The following is a 26,728-nucleotide window of genomic DNA, read 5'->3' on the forward strand; positions in this document are numbered from 1 at the left end:
TTCCCATATCTAAGAAGTCCTTTTGATCAGATTAGAAATCACAAAAGAAATTAACTGAGAAGGCTTAAAATAAAATAAACTTGTAATTGAATTGTCTTTGGATATTTTTAAACAGTTTACTCAGATACAAAAGTAAGATTACTTTGTAATGACAGGGAGTTGTTTCATTATTGTAATAGTTTACTAGGAATCCATAACAAAGTGCCACAGGCTGGGTGGCTTAAACAACAGAAAGTTATTTGCTCACAGTTCTGAAGACTAGAATTCTGAGATTAAGGTGAGAGAAGGATTGGTTTCTTCTGCAGTTTTCTTGGCTTATAGATGACTGTCTTTTCCCGGTGTCTCCATATAACCTTCCTTCTGTGTCCTAATTTCTTCTTATAAGAATACCAATCATATTGGATTAGGACCTACCCTAACATCAATATTCCATTTTAACTTAATTACCACTTTAATAAAGATCTTGACTCCAAATACTGTAACATTCAGAGCTTCTAGGGAGTTAGGCCTTCAGTGTATGAATTTTGGAGGGACATAATTCAGACCATAACAATTATAATCTCAACCCTTTAAAAACTGGTTTCTCATTATCCCTGGTGGCTAGATTCAGCATCCCAGTCTTGCATTGGATCCTTGATTTCTGTGCCTTATTAGTCCTTTTTGATGTGGGTTGTCCCAACCCTGGTCTCTTATCCATTCTGTGATTATTCTCTGCCTCTGTTGCTGTTACTGAAATACCTTTACTACTTTCATACCTACTGCCCTTCTTTTGTTCCTTATAGCATCTGAACTCAAGTTCATTCCAGTGTTGTCTCTAATAACCAAAAACTACAAACAACCCAAATGTCCATCAACAGTTGAATATATAAATTGCGGTATATTCAGATAATGAAACACTATACAGAGGAGGGAATGTAATAACTATTGCTACTTACTCCATGGATGAATCTCACAAACACAATGTTGTATCTTTTGCTACCTACTTCATAAGGACACTTAGACCACAGAGTCCATGAACTCAGCAGTCACAGTTCAGTCCAGTTCAGTCACTCAGTCGTGTCCAACTCTTTACGACCCCATGGGCTGCAGCACACCAGGCTTCCCTGTCCATCACCAACTCCCGGAGCTTACTCAAACTCATGTCCATCGCATCGGTGATGCCATCCAGCCATCTCATCCTCTGTCATCCCCTTCTCCTCCCAACTTCAATCTTTCCCAGCATCAGGGTCTTTTCAAATGAGTCAGTTCTTCCCATCAGGTAGCCAAAGTATTGGAGTTTCAGCTTCAGCATCAGTTCTTCCAGTGAATATTCAGGACTGATTTCCTTTCGGATTGACTGGTTGAATCTCCTTGCAGTCCAAGGGACTCTCAAGAGTCTTCTCCAACACCACAGTTCAAAAGCATCAATTTGGTGCTCAGCTTTCTTTATAGTCCAACTCTCATATCTATACATGACTAATATTTATCAAGTACCTACCATTGCCAGGCATTGTGGAAGTGCTTTCATACATACTCTCATTTAATTCTCACAAATTTATGAAGTAGCTAGGTAGGATTTCTATCCTACTTTCAGAAGGCAAAATGAAGCCTTAGAGAGAATAATTTATAAAAGGCAGAGCTGAGGTTTGAAACTTCTGTCTTCTGACTCCAGTCCCAGTATTGTTGCCAACATGCCACATGGCCATCCTTCGTTCCCTTCCATTGACCATGGATGCTTAACTGGCTCTATACACTGTCAATCTCATGGCCACTCAGTGACTGGGGTTCCCCACTCCAAGGTCTCTTCATACTTTCCCTAGCTCCTCTCCAGAGAATAAGAAAGACTGTTAATCCTTTTAAGGAACCAGAAGGCATTAGGGAGGAGCCAACTCAGATATTGCGTATGACCCCCAGAGGACTATCAAGATAAGCAGAGACACTACAGTCTGATCCATAATATTAGAACAGAAATGGTGAAAGCCTCAGCTTGTCTCTTAGAGCTGTTTCAGGTAAGTCAGGTAGATGGAGTACCTTAGCTCAGAACTTTTTGGCTAGTAGCTTGTGAATTTAACCTAGTTTCTGTAATTTAGTTTTCCTAAGTTATATCAACAAAACTGGGGCATTTGGTGACTGGAGAACAAACTAGTAAAACACTTGCACCTGCCAGAAAATGATTAAAGCTACAAAGAAGGCTACTGAATAGTCGGATTCCAAGTCCACAGCTCTTATTCATAAATTAGTAATAGAATTTGCCTGAAATATTCATAAAGGGGAATTCAAGTTCACTAGTTACAAGTCCTTCTCTAGAAATAAAATGGACAAAGTACAATTCTACCTCATGACATCTGCATAAATTTGCTTTCTCAAATTCAAAACTTTGGTAATAATACATTACCATATGGTAATTACATCTATTTTTAAAGGAGGTGGGATTCAATTTCTATGCTCTAAGATAACAGCAGTCAACATTTAAAGGCTTCCAATTTGGTAGAGGAATGGAATTCCTTCTTTTGACTTGGAAAAAAAAAAAAGAAGTGAAAGTGTTAGTCACTCAGTCCTGTCCACCTCTTTGCAACCTGATGGACTGTAGCCTGCCAGGCTCCTTTGTCCATGCGATTCTCCAGGCAAGGATACTTGAGTGGGTAGCCATTCTCTTCACCAGGGGATCTTCCCAACCCGGGGATTAAACCCACATCTTCTGCATTGCAGGCAGATTCTTTACTGTCTGAGCCACAATAAATAGATTTTACTTACTAGGGGCAAGAAGTTAGGATGTGTGTATGTGCTCAATTGTGTCCAGCTCTTTGTGACCCCATGAACTATAGCTCGCCAGCCTCCTCTGTCCATAGGATTTCCCTGGCAAGAATCCTGGAGTGGGTTGCCATTTCCTCTTCCAGGAGATCTTCCTGACCCAGGGATCAAACTCTCATCTCCTTTATCTCCTTCACTGCAGGCATATACTTTACTGTTGAGCCACCAGGAAAGCCCAAGAAGTTGGGGGATGCATCTAATCACTGAAAAGAAAAAGAGTTTCATGGGTAATCAGTTCAAGGGAACTGTTTCATGGTCTTAACCACATATTTACCTACAGGGATTCTTATTCATTATATTTCCTTTGGAAAACTTTCCAATCAGGAATAAATGGGAAAGACAGAAATGATAAATCAGTGTTTTGTACATGGTTCCTGCCGAGTTTCCTTCCCACTAGTCTTCCACATTCTACTATCTTGTATAGGACATCACCTTGGCTAACTACAAACACTTAGAAACCAGACCTGAATACCTCTTCCCTAACCCCTTCCAGGAATAGACCTTTTCTCACCTCCCCCTATGCCCTAAAACATCACTGATTCAACAGAGTTTAAGCAATTATCCATGCTGGTGATGTATGATTCTCATAACACCTTACTTTCTCTTAAGTGTTGGACATCCATCCATTTGTGCACATCAGATACAAGTCTGGAGTGCTTGTATTTGAAAAGAAAAAAAATAACAAAGTAATCTTTAGGATTTTATGTTTTCAGTCATTTTGCTTAAAAATATGCTCAATATTAAGGTGAAATAGGTTCCAAATAATTTAGAGCAACATTAATCAGAGTAAGCCTAATAATAAAACTTCACTAATTGAGAACTGTTATAGATGATAGGGGAACTAAGTGTTGTGACTTTGACCTTTTGTCAAGAAAGCTTGCTAAGCAGAGTAAATAAGCCTGGGGGTAAGGTGGGAGTGAGATGGGGAATGTTTAATCTTCTCCAGAGAACAAACAAATGGTAAATTGTGAGCAAATGGATCTTATTAATTAGAAGGAAGTCTTATCTGTCCTTCAGAGCCAATTTTAAGCATCTTTACTTGGCAACACTTTATTAATTTTAATGAATTTTTATTTAGATACTTGAAACTATTTAATTTCTTTAAATGTCTAATTCAGACTTTTTATGTAATTCAAAATCACCTTCTGTCAAATTTGGCCATATTATGTGATTTCAATACCTTAAATAATTTGCACAGGTTTTTAATAGTTACTTGTATATACTGAGTAAACTTGAGTCTCTTATCACTATACCAAATAATGCAAGTAGTTCAGAAGAAACAAGCACAACCTTTGCTCACACAAGGTAGTTCCATTGATAAAACAGTCACAGAACCTTTTTTCTCAATGAAGGATTATATAGCAAGGTGCCCAGGAGAAGCTTAATCTGCATGTACAACTCAGAAATTTTGGGTATGGGGCAATTCTGTTCCTCAAGAGACCCAGGTCCCTTTTCTAAGTGTAATTAGAAAAAATGATAAGGAGTGTTTTGGAATCAATTGGTGACTCTGGTCACTGAAGGCTGATTTGTTTTTTTAAAAAAGAGATACTGACTCGCTTCCTCAAAAGTACTCTTGGATGGTCAAGAAGACACTCTGAGGCAGGAGAGACTAAAGTGCTGAGGCCTAATTTTCTGGGGAGAGACAACAGTTTAAGAGTCACCATCAGTTTTACACGCCAGTGTGTTCTGCTTCAGGACTAAATGTTCCAAGTTTTCTGAGTGTGTTTTAAGAACTACAAGATGAGAGCTACTGATTGGGCACCCATTATGATTTTTGACTGCTTTTAGGGGAGATTCTTTGAATGCTAATAAGAATAGTAAGAGCGAGAGTGGTGGTTAGGGACCTGTTAGGGCAGGAACAGCTGTGATGGAAGTGCTGAGGGGGTGGTGGAAGCAGTCACTGCCAAAATGGGCCACCCAGAGGTGGGACAGAGAGCAGCTCCAGGGATAGCACCCTGGCTGTTGAGAAGACAGTAACCCAGGGTCAACTGGCATACTAGGCACAGTGAACACAATTCAGAAGGCCCAAGATACTCCTCAGGACCCATGAAAATGCTTTCATTGTATCAGTCTTAAAAATCAGAATCCCTCAAATGACTATTATAATAAGGAATTTGTAATATTAATAACAAATCTGGTCTGGATTATGTTTTTCTTGATACAGCTTAGTCATAAAATACAACCTTCTACATTTTTTATGGAAAAAAGGTCCCATTAAAGCAAAAGTTTGAGGACCTATAGAAGTCATGAAGATCCCCCTACAGCAATCATTCAGGCCAAGGACAATGAGTGTGCATGCAGAGAGCTTAAAATCCCAGGGACTTTCATGTGTGGAGGTTTAGAATTAAAGAGATTGTTGTCCATGGCTCTCCCATCACCACATACACATATACCACATACAGCAAAAAGTACCAAATAACACAAACTGAAGATATAGGAGTTATATGGTAGTGGTTTAGTTGCTAAGTTGTGTCTGACTCTTGCAACCCCATGAACTGTAGTCCATCAGGCTCCTCTGTGCATGGTATTGGTAACTTCTTGATTTACCAAGCAAGAATGCTGGAGTGGTTTGCCATTCCCTCTCCAAGGGATCTTCCCAACCCAGGGATTGAACCGGGGTCTCCTGCCTGGCAGGCAGAGTCTTTAGCAACTGAGCCACCAGGGGAGCCCCATGGGAGTTATATCATAGAATGTAATTAGAATCAGTCCTCATTCACACCAGAAGACTTCATGGAAAAGGTGATGGTTTGGAGAGTCATCTGGAAAAAAACAATGCTACAGTGAAAACAAAAAAGATAGTAAGAAAGATATGGAGAATCAACTAAATGTCCTTCTTTTAAATGCCATGTGACATTATTTTAACTAAAGGCATCAATTTCTTTACTGCAACTTGACTACCCTTAATAAAGAATCAATAATCAAAGTATTTCCAGCTATAAACAAATCATGGAACCAGTGGTGAATTCATTATGATTTGTGAATTCCACATATGAGTCACTAATTAAGAAAAGAGAGAATTCTATCCGTGCTTCCCAATTATTTACATCCAGATCTGTGCTTCCTTCAGGATGTTTAGAAACAACGATTGACCAGTATGTTCAGATTTAGTTCTACTTGTAAATTTTAAAATTTACAAAAAATTTTGTTGACGGGGGAAGAAGGGAATGAGTTAAATGTTACTGTAATAGAATGGTTTAAGCCCTACTCTATGTTGGAGGAAATCCACAGGAACACACAACTAGGAAAGGACATAATGTGGTAGGCAGAGATCGCCACCATTCAAGGAATATTGCTCTGACATTTTCCTGTGTTGAAAGAGAAGTTTGAAGAGAGCATGACACTTTCCATGACATTTACCTTCTCAAGTAAAAAAGGTTATCCTGGCTCTGCATATAAGCAACAAGAATAGCCATCAGAAATTAGCCTTTTTGTGACCAGTTTGTGCATGTAAGTCCAGGGTCTGGAGCTTATGAGATATATAATTTTTCAACATATGCAATACTGAATATCAGTTCATTTCAAACAGTTGTGCTAAAATGACCCAAATGGCAGGTATTTGCTTATATATATGTTATGTATGAGGAAAATATATTCAATGCATTCATACTTGTAAACCTGATTGTAGTTTATCCTTAAAACAATGATAAAAATGGTTTAAGTTACAAATTCCATAGTAGCAGCAACTACAAAATTGCTGATGATGTACTGAGTCACTCTGAAATTACTTTATTTCATGTGTCCAAAATAGATCTCAGGATAATTCTAGTAAACATGGTATTTAGTGGCATTGAGTTAGCATTTAAAAAGAATTAGAGAGATGCTAAAACTTATAAATCTCTATTAAGATCTACAGAACAGAAAGAAGTGTGTATACGTGAGATGTTTAGGTTGGTTTTCTGTGAAATAGTTGAAACAAACACATTTTTTTAGAAATGTGCTCATGAGTGAAGTTGTGGGTGGCTAATTCTTACTGACCATTTCCACCTCACAAAGCCAGATGGAGAGAGAGCAGAGTGGTAGACGAGGAAGCACACAGGCTGGGAGGTGGGTCTGGGTTCCCATCCTGGATTAGCTCTGAGGCCTTGGCTAAATCACACTGTACTGTCTCTGAGCCTCAAAGCCCACAACTGTCTAGCAAAGACAATAATATCATCTAGCCCACAGAGTTCTCATGAGATCAAATCAATAAAAACATGCAAAACACCCAGCAGCATGCTCAGCACACAGTAGCTTCTCCAAAGAGGTTAGATCCCTTCTCTGCAAGACAGACCTGGAGCCAGCACCTCATCTGAGGATACCTGATACCTTCACAGCCTGATACCCAGCCTAAGATTCTGTGACTTCCGGTGTTTTCTAGGGCTTCCCTGGTGCCTCAGATAGTAACAGAATCCTCCTGCAATGCAGGAGACCTGGGTTCCGTCTCTGGGTCAGAAGTTCCCATGGAGAAGGGAATGGCACCCAACTCCAGTATTCTTGCCTGGAGAATCCCATCTACTCTGTTTCTTACATTCTATATTAAAAAAATAGAAGTGGGACAAAATTGAGTTTTCATAATAAACGTTAGTGTCATTACTGTACTCCCTGTGTTTCATTCATTTATGCCTGGTGTTCTAATAGAAATTAAAAGATTATTCTCAAGAATTATTATTTCTTAGAAAAGCTACTATTTTATATATTTCATTTGTGAACAAACAAAATGATAAAGAAACTTTAAAAAATCAAAGAATTTTCTCTAGCAAATCACGCAAAATGAAAGACATTTCCCTTTATGCTGATACTGTTTTCCAGTCAAAAATATCTCAAGAGATTAAATGAGCAAGTGGAAAAAGGTGATTTTGAAGTACTATTTGAAAAGAAATGGGCTGATATAATTTCTGGAGGGTGTCATGATGTGATAATCAACTTACAAAGTTTCACTGTTCCTTTCTGTTGTGGCTAGAATGATGTACAAGCATACTGGCTTAATGTAATCTAAACCCATTTATATGCTTGAGTGTATAGTCAGTATATATTTCCTTTTTGCTGTCCTCATGTTGTTTCAAATAATAGATTAATATTGATCTTTTGGTGTAGTTATATTTAAAAAATTGAACTTGAAGTATGAATAACTATGTGTATTTCTTTCTTACAATGTTTTAAGTCACTGAATTTAAAAAAGAAAAGTAAAACGTGTGCGGTTGTATTACTGTTAGTCCTACAGAGCTGCTGATAAGCCAAGTTGTATAGTTTCATGAATTGCCAACTCAGTTACCTACCAGATTCTGAATTCTAGAAGCATTATCCCACAAGATAAATGGACAAGTCAGAAATAACACAGCTTGATTTTAAGATAAAATCTTGATTTTAATTTTTAAGTGGCAATATGACCTAGGGGGATCTTGCTTTGACATGTAAGTGCGTTCACATGACTTGGCAGTGGTTTTAGACGCTCTGTCTGAACTGTGGACATGTCACGTGGCCAACCTTCCCACTCTGTTCTGGAGCTGTACCACACTTCTGAAACAGTGAAGTTCATCCGGTAATAACTCAAAAGCCAAGAGGCTGTAAAGGAAACAAAGTTGCTAGCAGGCACTAACCTGGGTGTCATGACTTTTTTCAGGTAGTAGGTGTAACCTTGAAGAAAAAGTGGCACTGTCTTCAAAAAAGTGACCTGACCCTGGCTTTGGTGGGTTTTTCTGCAAGAAATAAAAAGCACCGCATGTGTTTATTATATATCCTTTCTAGCTGACCACTGCTTTGTTCTAGAGTTCAGCATGAAAGGACTAATTTTTGTTTTGGTTTGGTTTTGTTTTAGTGAAATGGCATGTCCGTTGCTAATTCTAGCTATTATAGTTGCACATGTGAAAAATACCTATACATTGTTTACGGATTGGTAGCATTTCAAATAAATAGTATATTGAAATACCGACCTGAAATTTTTTGAGATGCTTATCAATTGATTTTATTTCTTAGCCCAAGGAAAGAATCTGAATTATTATTTTTTCAATTATAACTTGTAACATTAGATATGTTTTTAAAATATATTAGGAATTTAATATAAGCATGCCACTTTGTTTATTGCTATATTATTATACTTCTTGGAGCATGGAAAAAATTCTTCACAAATGATTTTGCTCTTTTGAAAAAATACGCTGCAAAAATATGTTAAACTATATAAAGTTTGTAAATGAGTGTAGCTTATAAAGACATACTGATCTTATTGTATATAATGTTTTATCCAAGTAATTTTTACATGTTGAAAACATGTCAAATAGCTTAGCAGTGCCATGGATCATTTTCCAGAATTCAGAACTGTATGTATATTAGGAAGTTGACAGTGCTTTACTAAAGGAAACACCTGGGATCGTTACGTACGCCGATTTGTTATACAGTTAACCACTGTTTCCCTTTATTCTTCCAGAATTCAATTAATCTAAGCATTGTAGCCATATAAACTTTTCAGAACACTTAAGAAAATTACTGCTGTTATATCTGCTCAATAAAATCTCTAATAGTTGATATTATATTGTAGAAATAACACATTATTGTTCAATAATGCTAGTTCTTAAGTTAACAAACCAAAGAAACAAGCTTTCAGCATAGTAAAGAGATTCACACAGTTTTAAATGTAGTAACTAGACAAAGTTTTTCTTGGTTCTCATAAATAAAAACTGCCGCTCATTACATTTTAGAAAGGCAACGCTTGAAAAAATGGATATTCTGCTTCCTAGAGTCAACCTACCTTCTAAATACTTAAAGCCCTGTGCAAACCAAAGATAATAATGTAAGTCTATCCTTTTTAGTTGCATAGAGACTATCAAGATTTATTAATCTTTGGAGTTAATATTGACCCTAGCTCTTAACTTCCTTTCAGACAACGGACCCTCATATGTCCATTTTTGTTTCCTGGCCTATGGTATCTCTGTATGCTGCATCTGTATTTTACATAAATTTGCAACACAGATAGTCACATTGTACCTAGTATAAGGTTGTTTTCTCCAGGGAGGCTCTGCCCACAGACCAAGGACAGTGGAAGTTTTTGTTTTTAAAGTGCTTAAAGATGATTTAATTTTTACATAGTATGAGATGTTGCTAATTGGGTTGGGAAGGTGATATTTTGTTTTCTGTTTGTTTTTTTCTATTATGCCCTATGTACCCTCAAAAACATAGTAAACTAAAACCATAGAAAGCCAGCATACCCCTTACAGTCCATAATTATGTTTGTGTGAGACCAAAAAATTGTACATATCAGTATATCAGTGCCTCTATTATTAATCATCCTTTATTTACATGTGAATTTATGAGATTCTCCAATTAAAAGACATTTCTAAAATTCTATTAACATTTTTTTATCTCAAGAACATTGAGAGTTGCATTTTTTTCCATAGTACCTCCCCAAAATAAACAAGCTGGGTGAATTTCTGTGACTTTAGGCTGCTGAACAATTTTTAGAGGTTTTATGACACATTTATTTTTTGTGCCCAATCCAATCAAAAGTGACAGACACCAGAGACCACCCAGCAAAATTCCTCTGTGGGAGTGAGACCCTGATCCTAATCCCTATCCTAGACTCCTTACTGTCATTTAAAACACTTAGAAATTATACAGGAATAATTTTAAATGAACATAACAGGCAATCCATAGTGTTTTAAAATCAATGCTAAAAAAATTGTCGTCATGTAAATTGCCTTAAAATATATTATACATATAAAATACTATGTTAAAATTAAATATAATATGTCAGCTGTAAAGGTGAAAAAGTAGTTAACTAAAAAGTTCACAGATAATCTTTTTTCAGATTTCATGTGTTTTCTCCTCAGCCAAAAGCCTCAAGATTCACTTGCAGCAGCCTACCTCTTCATTTATGTTGGATTGCTCTTAAACATTAGAATATCTTGTGATAAATAATAAGTTAAAGATTTCTCCTGACACAAGTCATTGTTGATTTCACTGTTATAGGGAAAAGGCTCTAGGGCGGCAGATAAGGCTGTTGCCATGGTGATGAAGGAGATACCGAGGGAGGAGTCTGCTGAAGAAAAGCCCCTCCTTACTATGACATCACAGGTGGGCAGACCCTTAGGGTTCCTGTAGGAAGCTGACATATGTTAATATATCAGATATTGTGATTTTTAACTAGAAAAAAAAAAACATTAACTCGATCCAATTTTTAAAAAACATAGTTTCAATGAAACAATTATACAGTGTAAAACGAAAACCAAAATTACTTAAATGAAAATTCCATCATTTAGTTACATATTCGTGGATATTAATTTTCATTACTCAACTTTAGTTAAGAAAAGAAAATGTATGTGCAAGTAAAACATGTTGCTTCTTTACAAAGGAGTCTTGTTAACAACTTTGGGAAAGTACAATTAAGATAATGGTACATTTGAACAACAACAACCAAAAAAAAATTCCTGTGGATAAATACAACTTTATTGCATACATATGTCAGTTTACCAGTAGAATATCTAAATTTTCTTAAATGTTAAATATATTTATGTTGTGACTATGCATACTACATATATGTCTATACATATTTATGTGGATGAGTAATTTACAGGAATGAGCCAGAAGTCCCTGAGTCCCCATGCAGAAAATGGCATTTGTGATCCCTCTTCTATTTGGTGACCTTGGCAACAAAAATATCATCTCTATTAAAAGCACATGAGGGCCATTTTCAGCATTTATTATAACAAGTATAGAAAAAGGTTTACATTTGTATGCAAAGACATGCCGAGAGTGAATCCTGTATGTCCTCAGGGACTTTTGAAACACCCTGTAAAATCCACATACATATGTATAATATACTCATCACCACTCTGTGGAACTATCAGTTTTAAATTCTTAAATGCAAAATATTTTTACTTGCATTTATCTTATAATTTAGATTAGATTGTTATATTAAACATTTCTTTTTTTTTCCATAATGCAATAGTAAGTGCAGTGATTCAGTTCCAATTATATGAACATATCTCAATTTAGAAAAATGTCCATTTAAATTCCTCATGAAAGGCATTTATATCAAAAGCTAAATTATGGCAACTTATTTTTAGAAGAGCATCAGATCACATCCCCAGCTGCTGCCAACATGTGTGGTTTTATTTTATTCTAAACACTATGTTGTAAGTAATGAAAATTATAACATATTACATCAAAATGGAATAATAAAAGTTATTGACGATTCCCAGGACTTTGGGATAATCTTATGTTGTGAGTTTTTTTTTTTTAGTTTTTGTTTTGTTTTATCCAAAAGAAGAGATGCTTCTTGCCAATGACACAAGTAATCATTGGAAAGATATTTGCTTGATATTTATCAAGGCCTCCATTCTTTAGTTAGTTTACATGGTAAAACATGTACAGTTTTACATTGATTTCCTGCCCTTTGTAGAATCCATGTCCAAAATATACAGTCCACAGTTCCTCAGGTAAATGCTATGGGAGGTGAGAACTACTTGGAATTCTTGGCTAATGGTAGAACCATATTCACCAGTAGATAAGACCTATCCAAATTTGCAGTTGGCGTAATTGTGCTGCAACAAATCATTTCAGGACATCAGAATTTAGCACAGGCTCTAGTGCCCAATAATCCTTTTCAAATGTCCAAAATTACCTTAATAACCTAAACTAAATTTAATGCAAAATAAGAATTTGGATTTTTTTTTTTAATCAGAAAAGAAACTGCGATTATTACCATTTTCTCATATTCAGAATATTTGTGTGTACCAAGTTCCTCTTTAATCCCTGTCTAATGTTGCATTAACTGTTTTTGAAGTAATAGTTACAATTTTACTGCATGAAGATGATCTAATGCTTTCTTTGATGCATCATATTCTTGTTGCATACTGGCTAATTTATGAATCAGCAAATGAAGAGTTCTGATTCATAAAATGTAATGCACCTATTGTGTTGATAATTTTGTGAAATTAATCCTGTGATAGCTGTGATACAATTATTTCCCAGTCAAATGTGGTTTTATTAGTTGATATACTTTTTCCACCACACACAAGTGGCTTCTTCCCTGCTATGCACCAGTGGCATGCACAAGCCAAAAAGCAGCAGAATGATCTGAAAAAGTGAGTACTTCTCATGGCAACCACAGCATCCAATCTGTGTACCATACCACATTCTTACTCGTTATCTTGTGTGAATGTGTTAGTGTCTTGACACATGTCTGTCCCGTGTCTCCTGTAGAACTCCTATGACATAGTGCTGCATACTGCGGGACACACTGACTCATCTTCATCACTGGTGCTCATTCACAGATTTCAGAAATGTCAGGAGCTAAGTGCTGCTGTCTCAATAATGTCTTCAGGACAATCATAATTGATCAAATACAGAATGAGTCTTTGAAACACTGAGTGCCTAACTAGTTTAGTAATTGTTCATTCCACAGATTGGTAAGTGTAGTTTATATTGAAGCATTTTTGTATTATGTGATTCTTAGGATTACTTTTAGAGAGATTTAGCCAAGCATATTCCAGTCAAGTCATCTATAGTACACTGAACAAATTGAACAAAACAGAAGAGTTGGCCAGGTGACCTGAACTCAGAAATTGTCTGACCCCTGAGAATTGCTCTTTTTGTTTCATTTTATTAGTAATTCTTGGCAAACAATATGTCAAGCTCTTCATAGAAGCTTAAGTTCCTTCTGTCCTAGACTAACACTTTAAATCAAACAATATGGAAACAAATGTGTATTGATGAGAGGTTTGAAGGAAAAAAATATGTGAATCATCAATTCTTGGAGGAAATAAAGTTCAGGAAATAAAGACTTGTGCTATTCAATACAGTAGCCACTAGCCCACACATGGTTGTGGATAACCTGAATTGAAATATGCTGTAAGTATAAAATACACACCAGATTTTGAGGATTTAGTCCAAAGAAAAATAATGTAAACTGTCATATTAAGGCTTCCCTGATGGCTCAGATGGTAAAGAATCCACTTGCAATACAGGAGACCTGGGTTCAATCCCTGGGTTGGGAAGATCCCCTGGAGGAAGGCATGGCAACCCATGGACAGAGGTGCCTGGCAGGCTATAGTCCATGGGGTTGCAAAGAGTCAGAGATGACGGAGCAACTAAGCACATCACATGAATAATTTTTACATTGATTACATGTTGACATGATAATATTTTGGATATACAGGAGTAAATAAAATGTTATTAAAATTATTTCACCTGTTTGTTTTTACTGTTTTTAAATTGGCTACTAGAAAATTTTAAATTACCAGGCTCTCATTATATTTCCATTGAATAGAATAAATAAATCCAGTTTCAGTCTAGATGGGAAAACTATGTACCAGAAGATTGAGTATATCATAGAAAAATTTTTATTCTTCTTTATGAGAATGAAATGGCTTTAGGGAATACTTTTCTCTCATTAGGAACCTTCAAAATTTTCATTTTAACCACCTGCCCTGGTATTGAATACTTTTGTTAGCAAGGTACAGCCAATTCATCTTCTGCTGTGTCTCAAAACTATGTGTTACAGACCTCTTTGGGTCAAGGGAATTTTTTTTTTAACTCAGCCTTTGTTTTCCTATCTGTCCCCATTTCAATATTGATTTAATTTTGTGTCTAATAAAGATAGAATAATGTCCTTAATTGGAAAAATGCAAGATTGCTAAATACAGCCTTGTTTGGATTTTCTATCACTAACTTGAAACAGTTTCTTTAATTATATTCTCTGTCCTGCTTTGATAGTAGTATTACCCAAGTTATAAACAGTAATTGTTCATTTCCCCATGAATAGATTCACATTTTACAAGGCTCTAACTATCCTGGCCGGAGAAGGCAATGGCACCCCACTCCAGTACTCTTGCCTGGAAAATCCCATGGATGGAGGAGCCTGGTAGGCTGCAGTCCATGGGGTCACTAAGAGTCGGACACGACTGAGCGACTTCCTTTTCACTTTTCACTTTCATGCATTGCAGAAGGAAATGGCAACCCACTCCAGTGTTCTTGCCTGGAGAATCCCAGCGGCGGGGGAGCCTGGTGGGCTTCTGTCTATGGGGTCGCACAGAGTCGGACATGACTGAAGCGACTTAGCAGCAGCAGCAGCAGCAACTATCCTGGCAGGAAAATATTTGGTTGGCATTTAGAGCAAGTCAAAGAGTTGAAAATTATCACATGACTATCCTTTACAGGCAGATTCCACTGGGACCCATTATAGAACAAGAGATGGGGCAGGGCCATTAGTACTATTAGCTCATAAATCAATTCCATCAGGTGGCAGAGTTACTGTCACAAAGCCTTCAAAGGCTGAATACTTACAGGGTACATAGTAATGATTTAGTTGTTTTGTCTTTTCAATGGATTGAGTCAATTTAGTTTTAATATGGAGACTATTTTGATGGGCTTTGCACACATTTCTAATCTTGGATAGGACTAATTAAAGTCATACACAATTTAATTACAAAATTATGAACAAAATCTACTTAACAAATGACATATACTTTTAATCAAGAGAGTACAAATAATAAAGGAATTTTCAAAATGTATAAAGATGTATCTATTGAAAACATATTTGTGTTATTATTTATATAAAAACAAAACAATCTTAATTTTTTCTATTATTTAAATAAGGTTAAAAAGACTGGTGTATTTTTACAAATTTTTAATCAACATTATAAATATGAGATATTTGTTAACTGTTCTTTATTAGCTTCGATGTTTTAACTTAAAATTATTCTTTAAGTACTAAAATGTTTTAAAAAAACAATATTTTACTTTAAAACAAGAGATTAAGATTATCAATCTAAAGTGTAAAATTATAAAAAATGAATCCTTTACAGATCTTGTTTTGTCACCTAAAATATATTTGAATTTGGAGTTAGTTCTTAGTAACATAAGCTATCACAAACTTTAGCTCTATATTTTTTAATGAAACACCTAAGCAATATATTATTTAAAGATAAATAAACTTAGACCTAAGTCACAAAATAAGCTATGTTTAATGCAATGGAGCTTAAGTAGCAGGCAGCATTTAAAAACAAAATACTCCTTAGAGCAGATAATAATTTAATTTTAATTTAATAATTTAATTTTTAACATTTATATTAAGGAAATTCAAGTTGAACTAAGGCAAATGCATTTTTAGACAAAGTTTTAAAACAGACAATAATTCATTAAAGCTGGGTAATATTGTTTGCATTTTGCTCAACACTGAACACAGTATTGATATAAAATAAGAACCAGTTTGGTCCTGAGTGGCTACTATTAGTCACATCAGCTGGTCTGACTGAGTCATAAGTAAGTTGAAGGCATTTGACTGAATGTCATTTACAACCTATGATTACAAGGAAGGTGTAAAAGTTCAATAGGCTTTTGAATACTAAGTGACAACAAGCTCCTACAGGCAAGTTCTCACCTGTCTTTTTTCCTTTTGTTTCCATATCCATTGATCATGTAAGAGTTTTCCCTCAAAATCTCCAAATTTATATCTCTGACTTAAAATCCTGAGTGAGGTAGTGGTGTTATTTCTTGAAGTGTCACCAGCTTCACATTTGCATTGGTCCATGTCCTGCTTCCAAAGATGCAATGAGGCAGGTCCATGCCTTTATTTCAGTTTTTCTCATTAAGAATTCACTCTGCATTTTAGACTTACTGGTAGAAGCCTCGCATTTGGAAATGTTCCTTTATCTACTTCTAGGTTTCCATGCATTTTAGTGATGTGACAGTGGAGAAAAATGGACTCAGATTTGTGGCTTAAAATTTGCCAGGAATTTAGTAAACATTTCTGAGGACCACTGGCCTCTCTCTGAGTTGATCAAGCCCAGTACAAAATTGAGAAAGCCTATGCGATCGTTCTTTTGTACAAGTCGCCATTCAGTTGGGCTGTATAAAATCAGCCAACATTTATTAAATTTCTAAATGAGACAAAAAAATTAATTGGATAAGGTCTCTAACTTTGAAGAGACTATAGTATAGAGGGAGGAAAACAGATAGAACCAAGGTTATAAAACTATGTAAAGTGTGGGAACATGGAGATGCTGTAAAAATGCACTCACTGCTTAACACTGAAAAAGGTTACCAGACAATGTGTCAATAGACTGGGGTTCTTAAAGAGAAATAAGATTCTGTCACCATTAGAAAGGCCTTTGAAGTAATCTAAATACTGAAAAGAGGACAAAGAAGGATAATAAAGGAAAATTTTAAATGTAAATTTGAGACAAAGGTCTTTAGCGACTAATGAAGTGAGTAATTTTAACTCAGTTTTGATCTGATTGAACCCAAATTGAATTACTCCAACTCAGTTTTTAAAAAAGAAAACTTGAACCCTTTTGACTCACCTTTTATTATTTTATACTTCAATATACTCTGTGCCAAAAGGATGAAATGAGGTAAGTTCATAAAGTATTTTCAAACACAAGGAAGTAATTCTAAGAGAAAGTCAATAACCTATATCCTACCAATGAATAGAGACAGAATAAATGGTATACTATTTGGAAGCAAAGCTTAGGGGAACTATTTGGGGGGTTCAATTCATTTACAATATTCCTCTAGGACCTAAAAGGTTAGCTTACTCTCAAGTCACCACAGGAAAGCCATACATTTTTTTGAAAATCAGGAGAGGAGTATGTGAAAAGTCATTCTTATCTATACAAATAAAAAGAAAATGGGGCTAAATATGGATAAAATAATGATTTTAAAATTCATCCAACTGAAGATACAGTTCAGAATAGGACTTTTTAAGAGAGATTTTTATTTGGTAGCCATTGATTGAGCCCCTTTTATATAAAGACATTCTATTCAAAGTTGGGAAGGATATAAATATGAGAGACATAGCCTCTGACCTCAGAACTTATAAGAAAAGGTGTTTTTCATGATATCTCCTGTTTCATCTTCCATATCTCAATCAGAACCAAAAAACTTTCAGCTCCCAAATTACCTTTCCATGAGATCTGAAATTGGGCCCTTCATCTTCTTCACCCCTGAGCCCTGCCTCAATCCTCTACTCTAAGCTCAGCATTTCCTGACAGCTAAACTGTTCTCTAGCTTGAAAAGCAGACTCAGAAAGTCATGTGAAGTTTCCTCTTTGATATGTATCTATGGAAGGAAGTCACGGGAAGAGCTCAATTATGAGAATGGGACAGATGTAACAACTCCAATGCAGGGGTGAAATGGTCACAAATAAGACAGTAGGTATGAAAAACACCTTACAAGGAAAAGCCACTCTTTAGTCTTGAGCTGTCTAGGGTCTCTCCGAACAACCTTCTCTTTGGTGTTCTTCCTATGCTAAAAAAATCTGAGTGCTAGAAGTTCTTTTTCTAGACAATAAGCGTGAAGTTTGAACAAGAAGAGAGATTCAGTAAATAAATAAAATACTATTACTTCTGATAAAGCAGATGCCTAAAAATACAGGTCTTTCAATTAATTTTCCTTTCCTTTATTTTTCCATTTAGATATTTATGTGGAAAGGTCTTACTTTCTAGAATACTTTTATCAAATTTAGACTGTAATTTTTCAGTGTTTATAATTAAAAGTATCTACAGAAATCTAATACCGTAGTCTTCGGAAACTATAGATAACCTAGGTCTAAATTCCACATGTCTACTCACAAAACTGTGATTTGGAAATAGTCCTTTTATTTACAAAGGAATTTAATTGTATCCAAAGTAAAAAAAAAAAAGTATAAGGACGGTTTTGTGCAAATGTAAACCTATATATCTTTACATAATAATTGATATTTCTCAAAACCATGACTAAGAGAATAAATTTTCTTAGTTATCTATCAACAAAATCAGACTTCTTCAGAGAAATAATGGCTGACAGAATTATGACATCACAATACATATTTATACATATTTTAAGGTCAAAGTTGTATTGAGTTTTTGCACGTTTTCACTTTGACCTAGGTCAATAAGACCTAGTGATCAGAATGCACAACATAATAAATGTAAGCCTGTTACAAGTAATTCTACGAGTATAGCACAGGGTCATATTTGATGGTGACCTTCATCTTCCATGATGTGTATAGCACAGCAGAATCCAGCTGTCACTCGACAGCCATGAGAATGGCACAGCCCAGAGGCAGGCATTGTTGCAACATCAGAACCACATCACTATGGTGATGTCCTACTAGATGGGTTCATGACACTAAGTACATAGAGTTAAAAGGGCAAGTTCTACCAAGAAACATACCTTAATATATGGTTCTTTAAGAAACTGTGTTAACACAGCTTTTACATGAACCACTTATAAATGAAAAACAGATCCTGGAAAACTAATCATACTTTCAGAAGAGCTGGCATAAACCATGGCGTTTACAAAAAGACAGGGAGGCCTGGCGTGCTGCGATTCATGGGGTCGCAAAGAGTCGGACACGACTGAGCGACTGAACTGAACTGAATATATTTTATCCCAGAAACATAGAAGACCCATAGTCCCTCAACATTAAAAAAAAAAAAATCATTTAAATAGGATGGGTGACATCTAAGAATGTTCAAATTCAGAAGACAAAATGCAAAGAAGCTCAGGAGTTTCATTCATGGATTAAAGGAGCATTCCCCAGAAAGGTTACTATCAACACAGACCTCAGATAATTGATAGAAATCTGTTAAGTCTTTATACACATCCCCTGGAGGAGGAAATGGCAAGCCACTCTAGTATTCTTCCCTGGAGAATTCCATGGACAGGGGAGCCCGACAGGCTACAGTCCATGGGGTTGTAAGAGAGTTGGACATGATTTAGTAACTAACCCATCACATACACAGTAATATTAAAACTTATAATAATTAAAAATTTTTCTATCTCTGTAACTTTAACACCAAAAGAAAATGAGCATTAATTCTTAGCCCTGGATAAAATGTACAAATTAATATGTATGAAAATTAAATTGCCAACACTCTGTCAAAATTTAGACTGCAGTGAAGATCTGAGATTTATCTAGGCTAATAGCATGAATGTGTAAAATTACTAAAGGTGCCTCTTGGTTTTCATCCCCAAATAATCACTAAATGTTTCCATATTCCTCCTTCTCCAATGATAGAATTGCATTTTTCTTCCCATATTTACCATTATCTAAGTCTCTTGTCATTGTCCATAAGCTCTAAGCTATAATACCACTAACACTGCCAGAGAAATAATGAAGTGAAAGTGAGTCATAGAACATATTTTGATTTGGCAATACTTCAAAACAGTTCATTTGTTACTTTATGTGTCTCCTAAAATACAGCCTTGCAAATAAGCATTTCAAAAATCTAGAGATTTTTTGGCACATCTTTTTCTTATAACAAGTAGAAAACTAGATGACTATGCCCATTTTAAGAAAGGCCAAGATAGAAACTCCCAGAAAACTAGGACAGTTCATTTAGGGCCTAACCACTTGTGTATCTTAGGTGTAATTTTTCCCTTAACCATAGAAACAGAACTTAAGAATGTTTGGATTCAAAGAAGTGCAGAATAATTGGGAGTAAATAGTTGGCTGCCACTGATAATGAGACCTAATAAATACCAAACTGAAAGATTTCTTAAATTAGAGAATAAGCCAATTGAATTGAATTGACAGAAATCTACTTTACATGCAGATTTTCACAAATATATATATATATTTGATATATATATCAAGTTAACATAGCAATATTTTCTACTTTCTCAAAATACTTGCATGAAAGAATTCCAAGGAAATGTAAGGGAGGTTGTGTATCTTTAGGTGATTTGAGCTTTTTAAGAGAGGGAGAAAAAGAGCATTTATTCCATACACGTGTGTGTGTGCTCTTACAGCACTGACGGACCAGTCCTAACCAGAATGTGTCACCTCAAGGTCTGAAACCATTGTTCCAGGTCTCAGTGAGAGCTTTTTGGCCAAGTGAAAAGTGAGGTTGGCCCTCAGGAACTATGATTCCATAGGTGTCATATTCTACATAGTGAAATTAGAGAATAATTCTGAAACCATTCTAGGAGGAGAAAAAAAGCTTGAGAAGTTTGCTGCATCAAAAATATGACAGTGCTAAAAGGCTTATTCCCCATTCCTTGACTTTATTTTTTTTCCTTTCTTGCCCCTACCCATTATTTATTGATTGATTTTTTGGTAGGCTTGCTATTCCTATTTTGTTGCAAGGCTGCATTTTAATTCATCTGATTCTGGACTTTGACAAAGCCCTTTGACATCTGTGTTCATTTGTTCTCAGCTGGTGAATGAACAGCAAGAAAGCAGACCCCTCCTGAGCCCCTCCATCGATGACTTTCTCTGTGAAACCAAATCGGAGGCAATAGCAAGGCCAGTAACGTCCAACACAGCCGGTAATTCTTTCACTTTTAACTTATCCTCAAGTAGTTAATTTTCACAGTAGAAAAATGCACATTTCTTTCCACAATGCATTTTAAGTGGAGAATAATGTTTGCAACCAGATGAAACTTTATTTCAACATAAACCAGTTCATCACTTTTGTTTATTTAAGAAACGCCAATGGATATTATCCAACCACTTTTGCTGAACATTAGAGTACCACTGTTAGCAATGAATCATTTTTCAGTGCCAATTTTCATATTTACATCATGGCATCTCAAGTCACATCATATAGGAAATCTTTAAAACAAAAGTGTTTCTTTCAGAGTAAGGTTTTTTCAAGTTCTGGATGGAAATATTATATATGAGAAAGTCTAATAAAATAAAAATATAGACATCCCTTTCAAGTGGATTGAAATGACAATTAAAATGTCCTAGAGACCTGGTATATTATTGAGAGAATTTCATTTGTTGTCATATAAATGGGTTACTTGTAAGAAGTAACCAAGAATTACCTTCTTACAAGAATTTATTTGAACATTGTTCTGGAATTAAATGTATTCAAACTAAACTATCTGTATAGGGACTAATAAGTAGTCATCCAATGAGTGAATACAGGATACCAGTGTATCAATCACACCCTCTCTAGCATCCTCTGCACTTAACAGTTCTCACAGATGCGAAAACTAAGTCACCTAAGTTCTGCTTACTTTGAGGCCACAACAAATTTGACTCAAAAACTGCTTTTCACCTTCTGGTTCAGTGGCAACCTTTCTGCATTGATTTCATTCAATCATCATTCACATTCAAAGGCATGTTGTTCAAATAAGGATGAAAGAATGATGTACAGAATCAAAGAAGAAAGGTTATGTTGGATTACAGGAGAGAATTTAAAGGGGAAAGGAGAACATAATTACAGACTGTCTTGTTTAAAGTTTCATTTCCCCGTCATGTCCTCAGCTGGCTGCTTCCTGGCATAGTTTTATTATACTTTTAAGTAAGTGAGGAAAATCACAGATGAAGGAAATTGTGGTTTTTAAGAAATGCTAAAAATTACAACAATAAGAGTAACTAAAACAAGACAGCGGAACTTGATGTGGGAGTGTAGCCTACAGTCTCTGGAGTTAAACTTTGTGATTTCCCCCCGAGCTCTGCCACTTAGCAGCTCCTGTCCTTGGGCAAGTTGCATAACTAAGTCTGTTTCCTCGTCTGTCTAATAATAGTAAGATCTATATCTCATAGGTTACTTGGGAAGATTAAATGAAGCAATCTATGTAAGTGCTAACACCATGTAAGCTCTAACAGATGTTACCATCACTGTGAGGTATCAGGTGAAAACAGAACACCAACACCTCCCTTTACAGATGCAGTAACTTTCTCTATATCACAGCAAAGCAATCATTTTCTAAATTCAACTATCACTTTGACTAGTCAAGCAAATAAAATTATGCCTGGTACATTTTAGGCAGGACAAGTTCAGATCCTGTCAGATCAGCTTAATCCTTCTTTTCTATGAAACTGGCGTTCACCGCCCCAAAACTGAGCTAACCCCCAGAAAAATACAGAGGAGCCTGTGTCTCTAATTGCAAGAAAGTCCATGAGAATCGATACATGGAGAAATTCCTGCTGTTCTAGGAAAAAGCTACAAAGCATAATTCTCAGATCTTGATTCCAGTACCCTCTGCATCTCCCCATGATGAAAGAACTAAGTCCCAAAGGAAGGACTCACCAGAGAGAGCAACATAATTTCCAACTCAAAAGCTGCCTTTCACCTTGATTTTTCTGACATATAACAGAGAGACCCGTGAGATACTGGAGGGAAAAAATCAAAAGCATGTGTAACTTCTTGCGATCCCAGTACCTTTAGTATTACCTTCTGTACCAGTTTCTTAGGACCCCCAATGACAAAATACCACAAAATGAGTGGATTAAACAGAGATTTGTTGTCTCACAATTCTAGAGGAAGTGTCATCAGGACCATGCTCCCTCTGAAGGTGCTTGGGAAGGATCTGCTCTAGGCCTCTCTCCTGGCTTCTGGTAGCTCTTCAGTTTGTGGCAGCATAACTCTAACCTTCACATGATGTATGTGCATGTCCCCCAGTATGCATGCAGTCTCTGTGTCCAAATTTCCTCTCTTTATTAGTGAAAGTCGCTCAGTCATGTCCAACTCTTTGCTACCCCATGGACTTTACAGTCCATGGAATTCTCCAGGCAAGAACACTGGAGTGGGTAGCCTATCCCTTCTCCAGCAGATCTTCCCGACCCAGGAATCAAACCAGGGTCTCCTGCATTGCAGGCAGATTCTTTACCAGCTGAGCTATCAGGAAAGCCCTCTCTTTATTAGGGACCCACCCTCCTCCAATCTGACTCAACTAATCACACCTCCAATGACCCTATTTCCAAATAAAGTTACATTCTGAGGTACCAGGGGTGAAAACTTCAACATATGAGTTTTGGGGGGACAAAATTTGATCCATGCTGCTGCTGCTGCTAAGTCGCTTCAGTTGTATCTGACTCTGTGCGACCCCATAGACGGCAGCCCACCAGGCTCCCCCGTCCTTGGGATTCTCCAGGCAAGAATACTGGAGTGGGTTGCCATTTCCTTCTCCAATGCATGAAAGTGAAAAGTGAAAGTGAAGTCGCTCAGTCATATCCAACTCCTAGCGACCCCATGGACTGCAGCCTACCAGGCTCCTCCATCCATGGGATTTTCCAGGCAAGAGTACTGGAGTGGGGTGCCATTGCCTTCTCCGATTTGATCCATAAGACCCTCCAAAGTAAGAGGTTCGGAAATGTATGTTGAGACTGTAGGTTTTTCATTTCTTAGCCTTAGCACTCAGTGCGTCTGGGTCACACAGATTTTCATCCTTAAGGAAGACTTTCCTTGAGAGTATGTTTTTTAATCTTAAAAATATATTTCAAGGCAGAAACCCTATATTTTTGTCAGTCCCTAAGGATCATAGTTCTTTTTTAAATTATTACAAACCTGCAGTTTATATCTTAATATGCAACACAATTCACATTATTATACATTTTTTTAAAAAGGAAAAGTTTTAGCATACAAACACCTTGGAAAGAATACTAATGTGGTATGATAATTTTATAGCTAAAGTTTCTGGCCAAAAGGTACAATTATCATTTTCTGTCCACATTTTTAATAAATAGTCATTTTAAATGGAACATCATCATTTTATAGAATAGTATGAAATTACATTGCAAAATCAGGACGGACAGTGAACATTGTCTATCACATTCCAAACATTATGTATGTATTTACATTTAATGAATGGATAGTAGACAATCTTGTAGTAAAATATGGGGGAAACCTGCTGCAAGTTGTACTAAGTCAATCAAAGAGAAATTTGAAGAACCATATTAAGAAGAACTGTATTAAGATGAGAGGTAGGTTTTATACTTGGCATTTTCTTCCAGTGAAAAATAAATCCAGTGTGCCACCATCTTGACACTCCTTAAATATATAAGGAATATAGTTCTTGTATAAAATAACACAGAATAAACAATATATGAATTACCTCTTCCAAAGGTCAAATGACAGGTTTTTTTTTTTCTCTCTGACTCTAAAAGAACATATCCATCTTCTACCTTATGAAAGTTATAGATAATAATTTTGTTCCTGTGTATTTCATTTTTGTTTTTACTTTCTGATTGTTTCTATATTAGGATTAACTTCTGTCATCCAATGATGATAACTTCAAGTTGATCAAATAAGGACGTTTTCCATTCCAATTGGGTGCCTAACTTCCTAAACTGTCTTTTACTCAACTCATTTGTAATCTAGTTAGACAGCTAAGTCCTTGGCCCTCTCAAACTGTTCCTTAAATGGTAGGTTCTGTTCAGTTCAGTCGCTCAGTCATGTCTGACTCTCTGCAACCCCATGGACAGCAGCACACCAGGCTTCCCTGTCCATCACCAACTCCCGGAGCTTACCCAAACTCATGTCCATCGCATCGGTGATACCATCCAACCATCTCATCCTCTGTCATCCCCTTCTCCTCCCAACTTCAATCTTTCCCAGCATCAGGGTCTTTTCAAATGAGTCAGTTCTTCGCATCAGGTGGCCAAAGTATTGGAGTTTCAACTTCAGCATCAGTCCTTCCAATGAATATTCAGGACTAATTTCCTGTAGGATTGACTGGTTGGATCTCCTTTCTGTCCAAGGGACTCTTAAGATTCTTCTCCAACACCACAGTTCAAAAGCATCAATTCTTTGGTGCTCAGCTTTCTTTATAGTCCAACTCTCACATCCATACATGACTACTGGAAAACCCACAGCCTTGACTAGATGGACCTTTGTTAGCAAAGTAATGTCTCTGCTTTTTAATATGCTGTCTAGGTTGGTCATAGCTTTTCTACCAAGGAGCAAGCATCTTTTAATTTCACAGCAGCAGTCACCATCTGCAGTGATTTTGGAGTCCAAGAAAATAAAGTCTCTCCCTATTTCCATTGTTTCCCCATCTATTTGCCATGAAGTTATGGGACCAGATGCTATGATCTTAGTTTTCTGAATGTTGAGTTTTAAGCCAACCTGGGGGTTTCCCTTGTGGCTCAGCTGGTAAATTGTAGGTAGGCCATGATTACTAATATTCTTGATTTTTAAATGGCAAATAAATATATATTATACACCAATGCATATATCAAATGCTCTGAAAGTGACTGGAAAACAGATATTTTTAAGATGATAATTATATTCTAAGTAATTACTATAAAACTTGCAAATAAATTCTTATCCTATAATCTCCCCCCAAATTAGATATATGTCAAAGTACAGGAAAAGCTCTTTTCTAAAGAGCAAGAAGAACAGGGGTCCTTTGTTTGCATTTATCAATCTACATAACCAGAAAAAATTATCTATAATCTTGAGCTATTATATGGACAGTTACTATAGAAGAAATATTACTACAGAAGAGATATCATAGCTTAAAAACTAATATTACTCCTTGGTAAGGGACCTGTATATCAAAGAGTAGATCACTACATATGCAGGAAAAATATCCTTAACAAAGTTCACAATGCCATCACAGCCACCTAATTAAATATCTTAATAGCAAAATTAGTGTAATTTTTCAAAAAACATTTCTTTAAACTATTTATTTAATTTGGCTGCACTGGGTCTTAGTTGCAGCATGCAGGGTCTAGCCCCCCACACCCCTTGCATTAGGAGCACAAAGTCTTAACCACTGGACTGGGAAGTCTCCCAAATACACATATATAAAGCCCGAATAGCCATGAACCCAGTGGCATGCCTCTTTACAGAACTTAGAAATTTGGGAAGTAGCTTTAATTATGTATTCCAATTAAAAGGCAAGAGTTGGTTGATTATTTAAGTCCAGTTTATCTATTTGACATCACTAGCAAAATCCTTCCTAAAGGAGTTTGCTTTGTCAGCATTATATTAAGTAACCCCATGTTTTCTAAAATGCCAAAGTAACTTACAGATCAGAACAGAAAACGCTTCAGCTCCTTGTGACACATTCTGTGACTGCCCCAATCAAGGCTTTCCACAGTCGGTCCTCTCTGACCACTCCCTGTAGGTTTATTCCTTTAGAGAAAGTCACTAAAAATCTAGGCTCATTATACAGTAGCGGTGTTAATACCCTTGGACTTCCCATTAAAGTATCAAATCAGTGCTTCATAATAGGTGCTATTTTGCCCAAACTGTTCTAAGCAGCCTCACCTCCCAGGGCCCAAGTAATCTTGTATTCATAA

The 26,728-nt window shown here is 36.2% G+C and overlaps 1 protein-coding gene and 1 long non-coding RNA gene across 16 annotated transcripts in view; one reads left to right on the forward strand and one right to left on the reverse strand.

Annotated features, from left to right (window-relative positions):
- PEX5L (peroxisomal biogenesis factor 5 like) overlaps positions 1-26,728 on the forward strand; it is a 353,835-nt gene that overhangs the window by 135,721 nt on the left and 191,386 nt on the right. For 9 of the 15 annotated variants that reach the window (XM_024989943.2, XM_005201648.5, XM_024989950.2 and 6 more), the window contains 2 exons: positions 10,729-10,833; positions 20,904-21,015. In XM_024989943.2, the coding sequence (XP_024845711.1) occupies positions 10,729-10,833; positions 20,904-21,015 (217 nt within the window). The remainder of the gene's footprint in view (positions 1-10,728; positions 10,834-20,903; positions 21,016-26,728) is intronic. The other 6 variants (XM_059885023.1, XM_059885022.1, XM_005201647.5 and 3 more) reach the window with 1 other exon arrangement.
- On the reverse strand, positions 8,109-10,735 carry LOC112447548 (uncharacterized). Its single transcript, XR_003035749.2, has 2 exons — positions 10,624-10,735; positions 8,109-8,465 (listed from the first exon to the last, which is right to left on the reverse strand). It is a non-coding gene; the product is annotated as an uncharacterized lncRNA (long non-coding RNA).

Source organism: Bos taurus, chromosome 1 (assembly GCF_002263795.3).
Source record: "Bos taurus isolate L1 Dominette 01449 registration number 42190680 breed Hereford chromosome 1, ARS-UCD2.0, whole genome shotgun sequence".
Lineage (NCBI taxonomy): Eukaryota > Metazoa > Chordata > Mammalia > Artiodactyla > Bovidae > Bos > Bos taurus.